The sequence below is a fragment of the Meleagris gallopavo genome, chromosome 5 (assembly GCF_905368555.1).
Source record: "Meleagris gallopavo chromosome 5, MGAL_WU_HG_1.1, whole genome shotgun sequence".
Lineage (NCBI taxonomy): Eukaryota > Metazoa > Chordata > Aves > Galliformes > Phasianidae > Meleagris > Meleagris gallopavo.
In genome coordinates, this window is record NC_139408.1 from 51729278 (window position 1) to 51745038 (window position 15761).

At 43.9% G+C, this 15761-nt stretch overlaps 1 protein-coding gene across 7 annotated transcripts; it reads right to left on the bottom strand.

Moving 5' to 3' along the window:
- Positions 1-889: 889 nt before the first annotated feature.
- CDCA4 (cell division cycle associated 4) lies at positions 890-8705 on the bottom strand. 7 transcript variants are annotated; one of them, XM_085225755.1, is made up of 3 exons: positions 8550-8705; positions 5222-5302; positions 890-2890 (listed from the first exon to the last, which is right to left on the bottom strand). In XM_085225755.1, the coding sequence occupies exons 2-3, from the start codon at positions 5258-5260 to the stop codon at positions 2135-2137; spliced, it is 795 nt and encodes a 264-aa protein (XP_085081881.1). In that variant the 5' UTR covers positions 5261-5302; positions 8550-8705; the 3' UTR covers positions 890-2134. The 7 variants fall into 7 exon arrangements, with proteins under 7 accessions (XP_085081881.1, XP_085081882.1, XP_085081883.1 ...); XM_085225756.1 differs by having other exon boundaries at positions 8527-8683; XM_085225757.1 differs by lacking the exon at positions 8550-8705 and adding an exon at positions 7813-8131.
- Between the last annotated feature and the right edge of the window lie 7056 nt (positions 8706-15761).

Here is a 15761-nt window from a genome sequence, read left to right on the forward strand (position 1 = left end):
AGCATGTTTTCTTGAGGATTCATCATTTTAGAAGTAATTTCTTATACTGTAACACTGACAAATAAAACAGACTATTCTTTCCCTAGGAGATAGGACAGTTGCATCAATATTTGTATCCTCTTGGACTATGACATTACACTACCACATCTTTCAGTTATCGGTGATGTCTCTCTTGTTTAAAATGTCCAGTAGTACTTGGTGTTTCTTAGGTCCAGCTGTATTACACAGATTGAAATTGCCAAGTGTCTACATGGTATTTCATATTTAATAGGGCCATTAATGAAGATTTAATTGAGGAAACAATGTTTGACTACTATGGCAAGTAAAGATTAATATGAATTCCACTATCAAGTCTGAATAATTTAGCAAGTGATGTCATTTTTCCCCTGAACCAGATGCTTCTGAATCACTTGTTGAAAACCTAAGCTCAGCAGTGTATTTTTGCAGAGGTGACACCAGAATACCCTTAACATCCTCCTGCCCTCACCCTCTGCTCTTGGGACGTTTGAGAATCTGAAAAAGGCAGTATGCAGTAAGATCACTTGTAAGAAAGCACAGGCTGCCAGGTATCTAGAAATGCACTCTCTTCAAGTTCAGTGACTTGCTGGATTCAAATCTACAGAAAACGACTAAGTAAGTGGTGTATGTCTTCCTCTTGGCTAAAACACTCCAGAAAAAAAATCAAACAATCTTCTCTCCCTTGCCTACTTCGCTGCTTGGTCAGGCCTCTTGCCACATTTTATCTTTTGCAACAAAACCATACAGTGTATGTTCTTTACGTATCCTCCCCTTCACTTCTTCCCTCCCCCCCAAAGAAGTCTCGTAACAATATGCTTAATTATATACACTCACATGAATGTGAGTATTTGAAGAAAAGAACACCATCCCATGTTGTATTATCTTTTGTTATTAAAAAAAAAAAAAAAAGAGGAAACTCATTTAAGAGTGGAGCATACTAATCGTGACAAGAGATGGAGACATACCAGTTGAGATTTAAAGGCCGCTAGTAACACTTTTTGTAGTAATTAGTGCAAGATAGTTAACCCATATAAACAAATATTTGATGGTAGATTTCAGTGACAAACAATTCACTTGATGACATTTACATATAAATACACATAAATAAAATCCTATGTAATTTAGGTTTGTAGTTAAGAAAAAATATGGTCTGAAATGAATTAAATGTTATTGTCTCTAGTTGGATCAGAGCTCTTCCTCTAACGACAACCAAATATGTGGGGTATAAAAAGCATAATAGTACAATTCTCAATTTAGTAAAGTACTACTCTATAAAACAGAATCATGAAAACAGCTCTTACATTTTAATGTAAAGTATAAAATTGTATATTTACATTTACATACACTTTACTGAACTACATCGGGTAGCTCACAGTAAAAAAAAAAAAAACATCCCTTTTTGAAAACCTTTCAAAAAATACATCAACTGCAGATCTGATCAAAAGTTGCTAAGTTAGCAGCTGACACAACATCTGTAGTAAAAATATACTTTAGGAAAATACCTGGAAAATTCTAAACACCAATAAACACTTTAAAACTATCTTTAAAGTAAAAAAAATGTAGCAAAAACCAGAAGAAGCTAGCTAGAATAATGGGAACTATTGCATACTGCTCTTTAAGAGCCATGTAGCGACTTAGAACAGAAGCAGCAAATATTATAGGAGTTATGTGGCGTAGCAAAGTGGAAACTGGAGGAAAATGGGAAGCCAGTTATCCAGCTTCTCACTGTGTTTGTTACCATTTTCAGTGGGAGAATGATAAAAAGAAGAAGGATGAGACAATCCTTCTCACTAAGCATATCCTCTGTCAAAGGCTAGAACAAATTTGTAGAAGTAACCCAAATTTGAAAGCCTTGGACCACATACTTAAAAACATTTACCATATGTACTTACAGTTCAGTGGACAAGAGATTGGATCATTACACTACAAGTTGCAGGTTAACTTCAGGAGTTAACACTATTTTGCAATATGAAGTGCTTTTTTTTTAATATATATATCTATATAATATATAGATATTTGTAAAATACATGTGCAGATTTGATAGAACAAACTGTGGAAATAGCTTTCTTGAGTCTTTTTTTCCATTAACAGATCTTTATCTCCTACGCAAGGAGTTTCAGGATTCAACAAGGATTTCTACAATATGATCAAGCTCATTAAGATCAGATTTACAATTAGAGCTAGAAGTTGTAGTTGTTGGAGAGGGAAATGGTTCTAGCCCATCACAGTGTCCCATTTTGGTGTTGCTCATCATGCCTGTTAACATAGTATCAAGATCATAGTAAGAATTGTCAACTTCTGAAAACAGGTCTTCAACTGAATTAGGACTTTTGTTCTCCAGTGTCTCAAATATTTGATCTAACGATTTTTGAAAATTTCCTTTATTTTCTTGTGAATTCTCCATTTCCCACACATTACTTTGCAGGTTTCTTAGAGCTTGCACTGAAGAGGCTGTTGACATAGTTTCTGAACTATCTTGTGCCTGGTCACCCTCAAAGTCTTTACTGAAAGTACTGTAACCTGGAACATGCTTTCCCTCAGCTTGCTCCCTAGATGAGCGACAGAGGATATCTGTTGAAACAAGACGATCCACGGATGTCTGGCCTGTATTCTGCATATTTATCATCTGCCAAGTCCCATCTTGGGTCATTTCCTCTTGGATCTGGCGTACCGTGTTGGCTATAAGTACCGAACGACAAAGGTTAGGTTCGACCAGCATGTGACACAGCTGAAGTTTAACCAAGGACATATCTAAAAGTGACTGTCGCTGAAGATTATATGAAGGAATAGCCTTAATACCAGCCAGAGTTCCTTCAATATCTTCTTCGCCATCAAAACATTTTCTTTTCAGTCCTCGCATAAACATCGTGTCCTGTTAAAAAAATAAAAAATAAAAAAATATTGTACAACATAAGCAGCTCAATAGACAGAAAAACAAAAGACTAAAAAAGTAAACCGAAACAGAAAAACTAAACAGTAAATTCTTTGAAGATAAAAACATCAGAATTATCATACCAGGTTATAGAATGGCCATTGTGGTACAACAGGGGTCAGGAACACATGGACAGGGTCCCAAAGACGACACTCAGGAACCAGGAGTGAGCAGGTCCATGAGTCATGGCTTCGCAGAGAGGCACCTGAGAGAGGCACCCGAGAGAGGCAGGGGCTCCCAGCTCCTGGTTCCCATTAATTGCCAAACTTGATGGAAGTCAGAAGCCGCTGCTTCGCACAGAAGCGACCATCCCAACAGCTGTATTTCACCTACTGGAGAGGCAGTTTCTCCTCGCTCCTCCTGAGTTTCTATTGGCATGCTTAACCTCTAATTTTGGAAATAAAAATACAACCTGGCACACCATCTTTTAAATATATGACCCCTGTGGAAAACCAATACGCCTAACGTAGTAACAAAAAAAAAAAAGAAAGATATATCTCACAGACAGTGTACTGGAAAAGGTTAAGTTTAGTCACTTGGGGTGTAACACAAATTCACTTCATATAACTCAAGCATTCCTTCATGTGCCCTTAGTCAAGTGAGTAAACGAACAGCTCAGTTGCAATATGAATTGTGCAATTCCAATAAGGACAGACTCGTCCTCTGGATGGGCTTCTGTACTTCTTTCCCAGCTGACTACTAAAAAACAAAACTCTTGCATTCTTACTTTATGTTCACTAGCTAAAATGACTGGAGCACGTGCAGGCTTCTGATTATTTCCATCTAAAAAATCACCTGCAGAATTAACCAAGGTATGAATTTCAAGCAGCAGCTTCCAGATTCTGAATTGCACTGGTTTTTGTAGCAGCGCTCCATGCAAGTGAAGCACTACAGCTGACCTCTTCAAATACAAAGTAACTGTTTGTAAATACAATAGATGTCACTTCACTTAGTCTTAGGAAAGTTAGGATGCAAAAGAAAGCCGGCACCTAATCTTCACTTTTATGCACCTTTATCATGTCCCTTTCAAGCCTTCTGTCCTCAGAGTTCTTTACGTAACATTTTGGGAATTTTATACACAGTGATTCAAATAAAATGACATTTTTCAGCTCAGAGCTGATAAGACCAAACTGCTATTGCTGCAGCGTGGTTTATTCTGCTTCTCTTGGTAAAGCCTAATCTCTACCTTAATCTTTGGTAGCTACTGAATGGTTCACATGTTTTCAGAGAGATCTCTTTCAGCTTTTTCAGTCTTAGTAAAAATGCACCCAAGTGAAACTACATTGCTCCTTTTATCGTACATTACACTCTTACCTACTCTGAAAACGTGAGGCTAGAACAGTAGCTACATAAACATTTGGTCTACCTCTGTACAACACTTCTCATGTTGCAGCCTGTATCTACAAATTAACATTTTATTGAATTCGCTGTCTCTTAAAGACTTCCTTCCAGAGGAGGCTCAGAACTCTTTAAAAATCACAATGCACACAGAACACAGTATAGAACATATGAACTTTGTCTTAAGGTCATGTTTAATAGACTTCTAAAAAGCTATATACGGACTAGCAGTATATTAAACGCTTCTGAAGTTTCATTCTAAAGTTTTCTCCTGTAACTCAACATATTTGTATTATTTCCAATTTAAAAAAAAAAAAAACAAAACAAAAAACAACCCAAGTTCCTACTTGATAGTGCCTTTTCCAGACCTTGAGGCATTAAAACTTTGTATCTGGTTATATCCTGTATTATTTTTTATGTAATGTTGTATTTACAATGTTTACACATACACACCCTATGTGCAACAACCTCTAGGAAACACCTTTTGTGCCTAATGATCGTACAGGGTTGGTTATGTCATCAGACTTTAAATGTTCCACGCAGAGTTTCAAATTTCTGTTTATTTCAACTTCTTTCCTTGTAAAAGAATAATAAAACTAATTGAATGTTAACCTGATTTTTAACCATTTACTGCTTGACAATTAAACACCTTCTAAGGCACACCAATGGAATAAATGAATGTAGCACAGAACTTGAAAACATCAGTACATCACACATGCAAGCTGGTAGAAGACCAACAAAAAAAAACAACAACAAAATTTATTCTCAAGCATTTCACAGAATTTACTGGAATTTTCAATCACTTTTCCCACTATAATATTTACTTCTAATAGGTATCTTACATCACAAAAAAGCAGTTCTTCGACACCTTGTTTCTAAATCTGCTCAAAATACTAAGATTTCTGTTTCGTGTTAGGAGAAAAAGCTACATACCAGTAATTGTGCTTGATGTAGTCCTTCCTCTTCTCCCATGCTACTGAGCAAGAGTCCATACAGTAACAGTTAGGGCAGCACCTACCAAGTACCAGGAAGCAAGGCATCAGGCAAGTAACAGGAGATGCACAGCAAAACCATTTCCCATTTCAGAAACATACACAGCTCTACTTTTTCAATTGCTTCAGCATCTCTATCCTCACAGCACTCCTGTGACACTATAAAACCCGATTTACAACTGAAACACAATGATGATTTGCTGAACACTATGCACAGAATCTGTGACAGGAGAAGGAAACTGCCAATTTAAGTCCAAGTCCTGGGCTATTACGCTGACCTTTGGACCAGCCTCCCCCTTATCCCTGTGCCTTTGCCATTTGAAGAGCAAACAAAATCTTTAGCCATCATCTGAGAAGCATAAATGTGTAGCAAGGCATAGTAAAAGCAAGTTTATCACAAAAGTGTGCAGTTTTCACCTTTGTCATACAGAGTCATATATCTCCACAACATCTACAGGAAAAGAATGTGCACGCACAAGTATAAAACTGAAAGAGCAAAGATGGGGAGGATTTTCCTTTAGCAGCAGCACAGAAACCTCATGACTAAGATCTTCTTTGCAAGATGACAAAAATGAAAGTAATGACAGAACTGAAATTGTTTTAGCTAGGAAGGCTAAAACAATGTGTTTTCAAAACACATTCGAAGCAAAACAAGATTGAATATACCAAACACAACTATCAAATACATGCAAGAATTCCTTTAACAACTAAAGCAAAAAAGAATGCTGTTTTAATGGGCTACAAATACCTCATAGGAAAAAAACATGAATACAATTCTGCTACTGTTCTAGACATGTCTGACTGTACAAGTCAGTTCAGTGCCTGCAACTGAAGTTGACCTAAAAAATAAGTAAGTTAACTGGATGCATATGTACACCTTTGTTTTCTGTTGTGGCTGGTAATTAAAATTGTTGAAAAAGCACTTGTTTTTGAAACTGGGAAGAAGGGAAGAGATAGTTGACAAAAGCCTTTTTTTTTTTTTGGCAGAAAGCCATCTGTTTTTCTCCAGGGGCTGCATATTAAAATATTGCATTAAAAAAGCCACCTCAAACACTCAAGCCAAAATCTTTTGATACAACCCCAAAATAATACGACTAAAGCACTGTCACATCACAAAAACTATTTCAGCCAACTCATTCTTTTACAGACTGAGCTAACAGCAGCGTTCGAGAGAGGGTGGCGAGGCACCTGAACTACAGCTCCAGTGAGACATCACAGCACCTAGTCAGTATTCCTCATTTCTATCAATCACCTCATCATGCTATAGAAGTTCTGAAGCTTTTGCTCCCTGGGTATATTCTCAGCCCATTCTGTAAAAGAAATGTAGGCTCTCCACACAGTAACCATTTGAATCTCTGAACAGATGCTTTGGTTAAGTGACAAGGACAAAGCTTTTTCCATACAAAATAAACAAAAATGCAACTGCAGGTAGAAATGATACAGTCATGAGAATAATAAATGAAAAGATTTTCTAGTGCTATTTTGGATATTAGACAGTGTTAGAAGAAGAGAGCATGGCTGTTTGCCTCCTGGAATGATATGGGAGGGGACCCTTGATGAGAACACCTGGAAAAAAAACCACCATCACATCCACAAATGAAAGAACGCAGGGGATGCTGGCAGATCAGCCTGTGACTTTAGCACACTAAAGAAGGACACAGTTTCCCATGCAACATGTTAGTGTGTAAGACCTGCTACATGTGATTCTAGGTTCTTGCCTACAGCAATAAACAAACCACACGGATCTCTGCTAGCATAAATGCACTGAAGAATTTCTCCATCATAGCAACTATTTCTTCAGATTCTCATCCCTGTCCCATCAGTGTGCCTCAGAACCTAAGTTCTTAGTAATTTTTTAACCTTAATAGCTGCAATCAAATTCAATTAAAACCTTGCAAATAAACAGCTACCCCCTGACTTTTCTGCACCGTCTCCAACAAGTACTCATCTCAGGAGAATGCTAACCTTAAAATCGAATTAATTAAAATGCTAAGTGTGCTTCTCAATTGATTTACATATTAATGTACTCAAAAAGGTATCAGCTGTTACATAAAACCTTCTGGTACATGCTCACAGGATTGCTGTTGCTCTGGATGCAAGGTGCTCCAAGTCCCCCCCCTACTTTCAGGCAGGATTTGCCTCCGTTCAAGAGGCAATATCTGGACTGGCTGTATCCTATCATCTCCCTTCTGCTGCTGCTACCTCACAAGCCCAAACCTACTGTGCCAAAACCTTAACTGTTGTTTGAAACAGCTGTAGGAAAGAAGTTGTCAAGGAGACAACGGCTATTTGTAGGATAACTAAGTATGAAAAAAGGGGGAGCTGTGTGGTTTTTTGTTTGTTGGAATAGTAATGCAGGAAGCACAGTGCTATGTCATTCACAAAAAATGCTGCTTTTGAGTTTGTGACAAACTCCCAGCCTGCTTTACAAATAAGGTGCTTGAAATCTGATCCAATTCTTGCTGGAGCATCAGCTTACACATTCCAGAACCACATTCAGATGGAGGTGGTAACACCCCGCAAAAGACATACCGGCTGCTTCAGAACAAGGCTGCTTCAGAACAAGGCGTTTTCTAACAGTCGAGCTAACAGAGAAGAAAGAGATTCTGGCACCGTTCGCTTTTAGGAGGAAGCAGACATAAGACGCATAAATCTGAAGAGAAGCTGGAAAGGCAGCGACTCCCTTTCGGGCACGGTGTGCCCGGATCCAGGGTGGGCTACCAGGACGGGGAACACCCCGACGGGCCCGAGACAAAGGCAGGAGGAAGGCGTCGGGGCTGGGTGCCCCTAGGGCAGCACACGAGGGCCGCGGGAAGGGAGCCAGGGCAGCGGGGAAGGCGGCGGCGGAGGCGTGCCCGGGGCGGGGAACGAGCACGGGCGCACGCAGGCAAGGGAGGGAGCGCGGCGGGGGCCGAGGCGGGGCCGAGCATCAGTGCGTGCGCTCGGGGGGGAGCCGGGGGAGGGCCCGAGGAACCGCGCGACGGCGGGAGGGCGGCGTAGGAAGGGAAGGGGCCGAGGAGGAGGCAGTCCCGACGGGGAAGGGCCCTCGGGGGCTCTCGCCCGCTTCCCGAGGAACCGCGTGCGCGGCGGCCTACGGGCGGCCGTTCCTCGCCGTCCCGCGCTCCCGGCGAACCGCCCGCCGCCATTTTGGATCCGCTCCCTCCGCGGGCTCTCGCCGGTCCCGATCCCCCCCCCCCGCGTAAAGCCCAGGGAGACGGAGAAGCGGGCGATGCCGCGGCCCCGCACCTCGCTCGGCTTTCTCCACTCACCGCTCCACTACCGCCGCCGTCGCCTCCCAGCGCAGGAGCCCGGCTCCCGCCTCGGCGCTCACTCCGCGCTTGAGGGAAGGGGCGTGGCCAACCGTAGCGCCCGGCCCCGCCCCCCTCGCCCGCCATCTTATTGTCAAAGCCACAAAGGATCTCGCTCCCGCCCCCGCCCTGCCGCTGGGGGCGGGGCTTCGGCCTCAGGCCACCCCCACAACGCAGCCGCAGGTCTCTATTGGCTACCGCCGAATCGCGCAGACGGCGCTCGCCTTTGCGATTGGTTGAGGCGACTCCGCGGCACCCAGCCGCTCCCGCCCCTCAGGCGCCGCGCACGGGAGGCTGCACGGTTGCCGTAGCGCCGGGCCCTTCCCCTCGGCCGTGAGAGGCTGGGAGGCGGGGGCCGAGGCGGAGCCTCCATTTCAAACGGCAGCCGAAGCCCCGCGGCGCGGCTGGGCTCCCGGCCACGGGCTCCGGCGGGAACAGGTTGAGACCTGGCCCGGCAGCAGCCCGCTGGGCTCTCGCTCTGGGAGGAGCTCCGCCCCCGGGCTGCACCGCCCCCGCCGGGCCGCTCCGCGCCGCCGACTTCCCTCAGGGCTGAGAGTCCGCGACGCCTCCCGCCCGCGCAGCCCGCAGGGTGCCAGGCCTCGTGACTCCATTAGCAAGGCTTGTGGCATTTCCTGTCTGAGCCTCGCAGGCGGAGGACGGGCAGGCCGCTTCCCTCGGGCGGGGAAGGGATGGAGCCCGGTGCCCCGGCAGCTCCGACTTTCGTCTGGAGCGAACGGCCTGGCGCTTTGGACGCCTCTCGCGCCGGCTTGGTGCTGCGGCACATCTGCAAGTGTTTAGCTGGTCCCAGCGCTCAGCTGCTTTCCCGGCCCTGTCAGCAGCCAGGAGGGGGGAAAGAACTCGTCCCGGCTCCTGCTGCTCGGCACCGGCAACTGCGGCCGAAGGTTGGGCTACGAAAAGCTCTGCGGCCCCGGGGAGAGAAGAGAAATGGAGAGAAACAGAAGGCTGGGGAGCAGAAAGTGGGCCTGGGAGTGAGTCGGTAGGGAGGGCTGTGAAACAGCAGAGAGCTGCAACTCGGTAGGAGAAAGCGGGAGAAAATAGTGCTTGTACAAGCAAGTTCACTCTTGGGATGAGATGTTAGAAAGTGCGTTATCTCCCCATGTTTTTTATGGTTTCTCAGACAGCATGTAATGACATCACGATGCAAATGCACACATGAAGACTTTAAAAGAACAATACAGCAAAAAAGAGTGTTCCCCTGCTCTCCATCTCAACACTGACTTTTTCTAGATCAGCTGTGATGAAATCAGTACGTAATCTCACATTAAGTCCTGCACAAACCCTCGAGCATTTCTGCTGTTCCCTGCAGGATCTCTGCCATACAAAAGTGTGGTGGTACTGCTTGGACTGGTGGTAGCATCACCTCCATGTTCCCTCTTATGTTTTTCCGCTTTTAGCTACAATGAGAGGATCTCAACTTTTCCCCCAATACATTCTCCAGTGAAACGAAGGAAGAACCAATGAAATAAGAGGATAGCTGATAGATCAAAAGGTCTATCAGGTTGTTTGAAAAGGAGAACTATGGAAAGATTCTCAGTGCTTTCTTTGAAAAGCTGAGAAAACTTCTGCACACTTAGTCAAGATATGACAAGATTTGATTACTCTCGGGAGAAAACAACTCTTGCATCTCACATATGTGAAACACAGCTTGACAAGTCAGAAGAGAAATATCTGGACAAACTGATGCAAAACAATACAGACCAAAATATTTACTAGAAAGCAGACAATCTCTGATAGTACTAAGATGGTATTATAAAGAAAATAATTGAATTGTAACCACAGTGTGATAAAGATATCAATTTTTAGCTACATGCTAATGTTTTCTATCCACCTACTGGTTTCAGTAAACAAAATGTTAATGCCAGAGTTAAAAAGAGCAAGTGATAAATGCTAGTTGAGAAAGCTGTGTCAGCACATGAAACCTTAGGAGGTAAGGTAGTCTGCAAGCAAAAGCAGAACTGGTGCATAGCAGTCGGAGACAAAGCACAGAGCAAAACTGGAAATAAATGTCTTCTGAACAATCTGATCAGGAAGCTGAAATGAAGATGGGAACTGCTATTAAAAAAAAAGAAAAAATAATTCTGCTGGCTTGAAATGACAGGTGACGAAAAGCAAAAGGTATTCAGAGCTGCTGGAGTAATGTGAGAGCTTACACCTGGTGAGACACTGTGGTGAACTGCTTGCTGATGTAATGACTACCATGTATGACAGGAGAAAACGATGCAAACCCACTCAGCACATCTCTCATAGGAAAGTGGATCAGCTGGCAGAAACTTCAGAATGGTAGACCTGAGGAAATTTAGAAGCCCTGGCAGTCCTCTGAAAGTGTAACCACATAGTTTAACCTCAGTGGGCTTCACTGTGGCCTCGCTGAGCTGAACCATGATACATCTTTAGCATGCTGCCCTGACCCCCATTCCTCGGCTTGGCACACAGATGCAGGACAGACCCGGCTTCAGTCCTTGTGAGCCACACGTGCACACCGGCTGTGCCCATGCCACCGCTCAGCGGCTGCCGGAGCCGTGCTGGCAGCTGGCCCTGGCTGTCCCCAGCCCTCTGCTCCAGCAGACAGCCAGCTCTCCCGGGGCCTCCTTCCCTGGCACTGCCTGGTACCGGCTGCGTGAGCTGCGTGCCGTGCTGCTCTGCAGGCAGCCGCTGACCCTCCCAGCCCCCTTCCCGTGCTGGGCTGCGCTTGATGCCTCCGGAGCTTTGCTGCTCCTTTCGCAGAGCCCCTGCTGGGCTGGCCAGACTTTCACACATCAGCGGTGACGGGAAGGCTGCTGTAGAGTTGGACAGTGTTTATAAAACCGCAGGAATTAATAGGAACTCAATGGCTGAGAGCAGGGCTGAAACTGTGCTTTTAAAGACAAAAAAAAAAAGAAAAAAAAGAAAAAAAAAAGTGTTATTTCCAGTTTATTTGTGCAGCCTTGAGCTTTGCAAAGGATCTCAGACCGTGACATTTCCACATTGCAAATGATTCTAAAAAATGTGTTTTTATTATAGTTTTAAAGGGTCAATGCTGTTACTACTTATGTAGGTGAACCTGCTTTAGCAGGGGGTTGGACTAAATGATCTCCAGAGGTCCCTTCTAACCCCTACAACTCTGTGATTGTGTACAAGAGACAGAAATCCATGCAGAATGAAGTTTCTCACTTCTGCTGGGTCACTGTGCTAGTATGATTTCCAGTCCACAGAAAGGTCTTCCCAAGAGAGTGTTTCATCTGCACTGACAGGCACGGTCTCTCTCTGGGTGTTTGTATGGGGCTTACTTCCGTGTTTCTCAACCAGTGGGTTGCATGCCTGCAGATAAAGAGGTTAGGAAAGTCAGTCATGAGGTTGCTTAAGCTTTGAAGCAAATAGTTTAAGAGAGACAGGAGTGAGTCCTGTCCCGGGCCCAAAACTGTGACGACAGTGAAGCATTTTCCACTACCCTGCTGTGTGGCTGCAGCATTTTCTGTCTCTCCTTCTAGGGCCCTGGGGCCAGAAAGCTGGGCGAGGAGAGCAGGAAAATGTGTGCTTGCACTGCCGGTGCTGGGTGCCAAGCAGACATGAGTCAGCCTTGAGCTGGAAGCCATGCAGCTGTCGTCAGTGCAGCGCTGCTGCCGAGCCCTGTCGGGAGGCAAGGTGTGCTCATCCAGCTCCGTGCTGCACCAGCATGACCCTGTGCGGTTGGGGAAGAGTTTGGGCTGTGGTTCAAAAGTGGGACAAAGCTTGCTTGCCTCTGCCTGCCAAAGACAACGTGGACGTGCTCTGAGTCTGTGTTGTTTCTCTCATAATAAATGTTTGATTAAAGCTTGTAAGTTACGTGTGTCTTTCTTTAATTTGGCTCAGGAGTAGGGCAGGAGGCCCATCTGTAATGTACAGTTTCCTTTAAGCCCAACCTGGCAAATTCTGACTACCTTTGAAATAAGCAGCATTGCGAAACAGTCCTGAGTGCTTCTGCAGACGAGCACATTCCTGCAGCAGAGCTGAGCCTAGAACTCCAGGAGCAGATGGAAGAAAGGCTAAGGAAGATAATTAAATGTGGCTGTTCCCTGAGAAGTAAGCCTGTTGTAGCAGCTCAGCTGAGCCCAGTAAGCCAGATACAGGCTATAGCCTCACTTTGTGCAGTCTGCAGTCACAGCACTCTGAATTTTGTAAAATCATAGAATCGTTTGAATTGGAAGGAACCTTTAAAGGTGGTCTGATCCAACTCCCCTGCAATAACAGGGACACCTACAGCTCAATCAGATGTTCAGAGCCCTGTCCAACCTGACCTTGAATGTCTAAAGTGTCTGTTTCCTTCTTTTTTATAGACTTCCTTTAGATACTGAAAGGCTGAGAAGGTCTAAGAGGAAGTGTTTTCATGTTACTGTTGTGTGTTAATGTGTGGAATACAAAATGTGGCCAGAAGTTCTCCTCAGCCTTCGATAAAGTCTTTGTCACTGCCCTGAGCCTGGAGAGCTGTTACCTCTGTCTGTAGTAGGGGGGTGAACAAGGAATGGGGGCATCCAGTGCCTGTGGAACAAACGTGGAGTTTGGAGTGAGTGAGGAGGAAGAGGAGAATATATCTGAACTGCATTGATGGGCTAAATGTAGCTTGATGCTGGGTGATAGTGACACTGGCATCAAGTGATAGTGGTGGTTTAGAAAATGAGCATAGCAGTCAGAGCGCTCACTGCATCAACTATTACGTGCACCAGCCAATAAGTACTTGACCAGGGCAGCGTTTGGTTGTGTTGGCTCAGCTGTTGAATTGAGCTGTAGCAGACAGATGATGGGAGGGAGGGTGTGTGGCTGTCAGTGTGAACTGTGGTGAAGCAAATCCATTCCTAGGTAGAAATTTGTCTGCCTCAGGCCACCAGCCTCAGGCCTTAGGTTCTAATTTGTCTACAAGAAGGCCAGGAGGATTAGGGATGACATGAGCCAAGAAATGAGCAGAGAATGAGATAAAAAGAACTTTAGCAGACTCTGAAAATTATTTCAAACTGAAAGAGGGGAGATTTAGACAGGATATAAGGAAAAGGTTTTTTATTACTGTAAGGGTGCTGAGGCACCGGCATGAGTTGCTCATAGAGGTGATGTATGCCCTGTCCCTGGAGTTACTCAAAGTTAGGCTGGATGGAGCTCTGAGCACCTGATGGAGCTGTAGGTGTCCCTGTTCATTGCAGAGGAACCAGATTAGACGGCCATTAAGGTCCCTTTCAACTCAAATGATTCGATGATTCTCTTGTCTGACTAAGAAACCCTATGTGCTAAAAACACCACCACTGTTATCAGCTAATAGCCCTCCGGAACTGATAACAAATTGTTAAGAAGAGGTATTAATACGTTCTGACTGCAGGAAATGAAATATAGAGGAAACAGGAGAAAGGAAAACTGTTAGGCTTGTATTAGTCCACAGACTCTTTTAGCCTGCCTTTCTAACGTGGTCATATTGGAGCTAAGAGCTCTTCACAGAAAACTGTAGAAGTTAGTAGGCATCAGTTTCCTCTGCTGATCAAAAAGACGAGAAAGATGGAGTGCCTTCATATTACATTACTTGTCGGTGGTCCTCAGCCACCAAAACGTCACAAAATAAAAATAAGTGTCTTCATCAAGATTTGCATCTGTCAGCTGGTTCAGAGGAAGTGATTTCAGCAGTGGGTGGTATGCAAAACTACACAAGCTGAAGGAACTACAAACTGAGATGTTCCAGCCATAAAACACAAGTAATGCATATTGTATGCAGGGGACAGCAATGATACATGCTTCATGTTGGTGGTGGAATATTTGCAGTAGGAACAAAACACAGATGATAAAAGTTTTCAAAAAAAGAGACTTTTAAGGTGATACCTAGCAAGGTAGGACTACTGTGATAGAAACCTTTATGGCAAAGCTCAGTGCTTTGTATCAAACAGCAGAAGTCTCCAAGTTTTGCAGTAGCAGTCAGCAAAAATGGATTTTAAAGTGCTGAATGCTGTTTGGGGTTTTATTTTAAGGCTTCTGAGCCCCCTTCTGGATTATCATGGCAGTTCTGCTCCATGTCTGTGAGGTGCAAGATTGTTTTGTTGTTGCAAACAGCAAGTAGGTGTGCTCCTCTCATAACTGGAGCAGCACACCTATTTGCTTTGTAACAGGGGTTTTATTTTAAACATACATTTTGGAAATTTGAATTACATGTTGTCTGGTGCTGCCTAAAATATGTTCCATATCTAAGCACAAATACCATAGGATATGACAGTTGCTATAGTAACTAAGCATCTACTATTAAATAGCACCCCAAGCTCATAAAACATGTGCAGCCTGTCACTAAACAAGGTATTCCTGTCTTTGCAGCAGGCTAAGTACCATATTTTCTTCTTGGAGTTAGTCTGATACTGATGATGTGTTTGTGCTGTGCATATGAAGGTCTTTTCTTCTTCACTAGCTCTACCTTCCTTTGAAAACTGCAGCTACTGTAGGAACAAAATAGCCTGAAGCAGTTGCAAGCTGAAGAAGTTAATGAATAATTCCTTTTCCAGATATCCTTGAACATACGTTAGAGGATGGCTTTCAGATCCTTCAGGTCAGATTTGAGGCTTGCACCTTTGCTATTCTGCATCTTTTGATATGGCAGTGTTATTCTCTTGGAATCAGCCTTTTGGGAGGCGTTGTGCTCTTGTGAGAATTCGTGTCCCTGAAAATTACAATGACAACAGGAAACCAGTTTCTGCAGTACTGGCAAACTGGAGAGTTATAATTGAAGAGCATGGGTAGAGCTAACAGAACTTCTTAGAGTATTTAGCTCAGTTTGCCTTGTAGTTTTGAGGCATTTGGCATAGTTCTGCTACATGGGACCCCAATAGCAATCATTAACAGCATTTGTAGTCTGACATTTTCCAAAACAGACATGGGATTTTCCTCTGGCCAACCATTACTAAGGAGAGTAGAACTCTAGAGGTAAGAGTGCTGTGGATAAGCCGATACAGAAGTAGTGCTTTATCTGCAAGTTAAATTGACCCTTCCCTGACTGGGAGAGTAAATGAGAGCTGTGATACATGCTCAGATTGTTTCCCAATTTTGCTTTATAGTCTGGTGAATTGATAGGTTAAACCGTAAAACATTCTGTATCCACAAATTGTGGATGTTGATTTGATGGTGGCTTATCTGAATTACAGTCTGTAAGAAAAAGTACATCTTAAATTAAATAACAAT

What these genes read in the sequence shown, in the direction of transcription:
- CDCA4 (XM_085225755.1), bottom strand. Translation starts at nt 5,260, where the DNA reads ATGGGAGAAGAGGAAGGACTACATCAAGCACAATTACTG. An exon ending in TACATCAAGCACAATTACTG is followed by an intron (nt 2,891 to 5,221) that starts GTATGTAGCTTT and finishes TTTTTTTAACAG; the next exon opens with GACACGATGTTTATGCGAGG.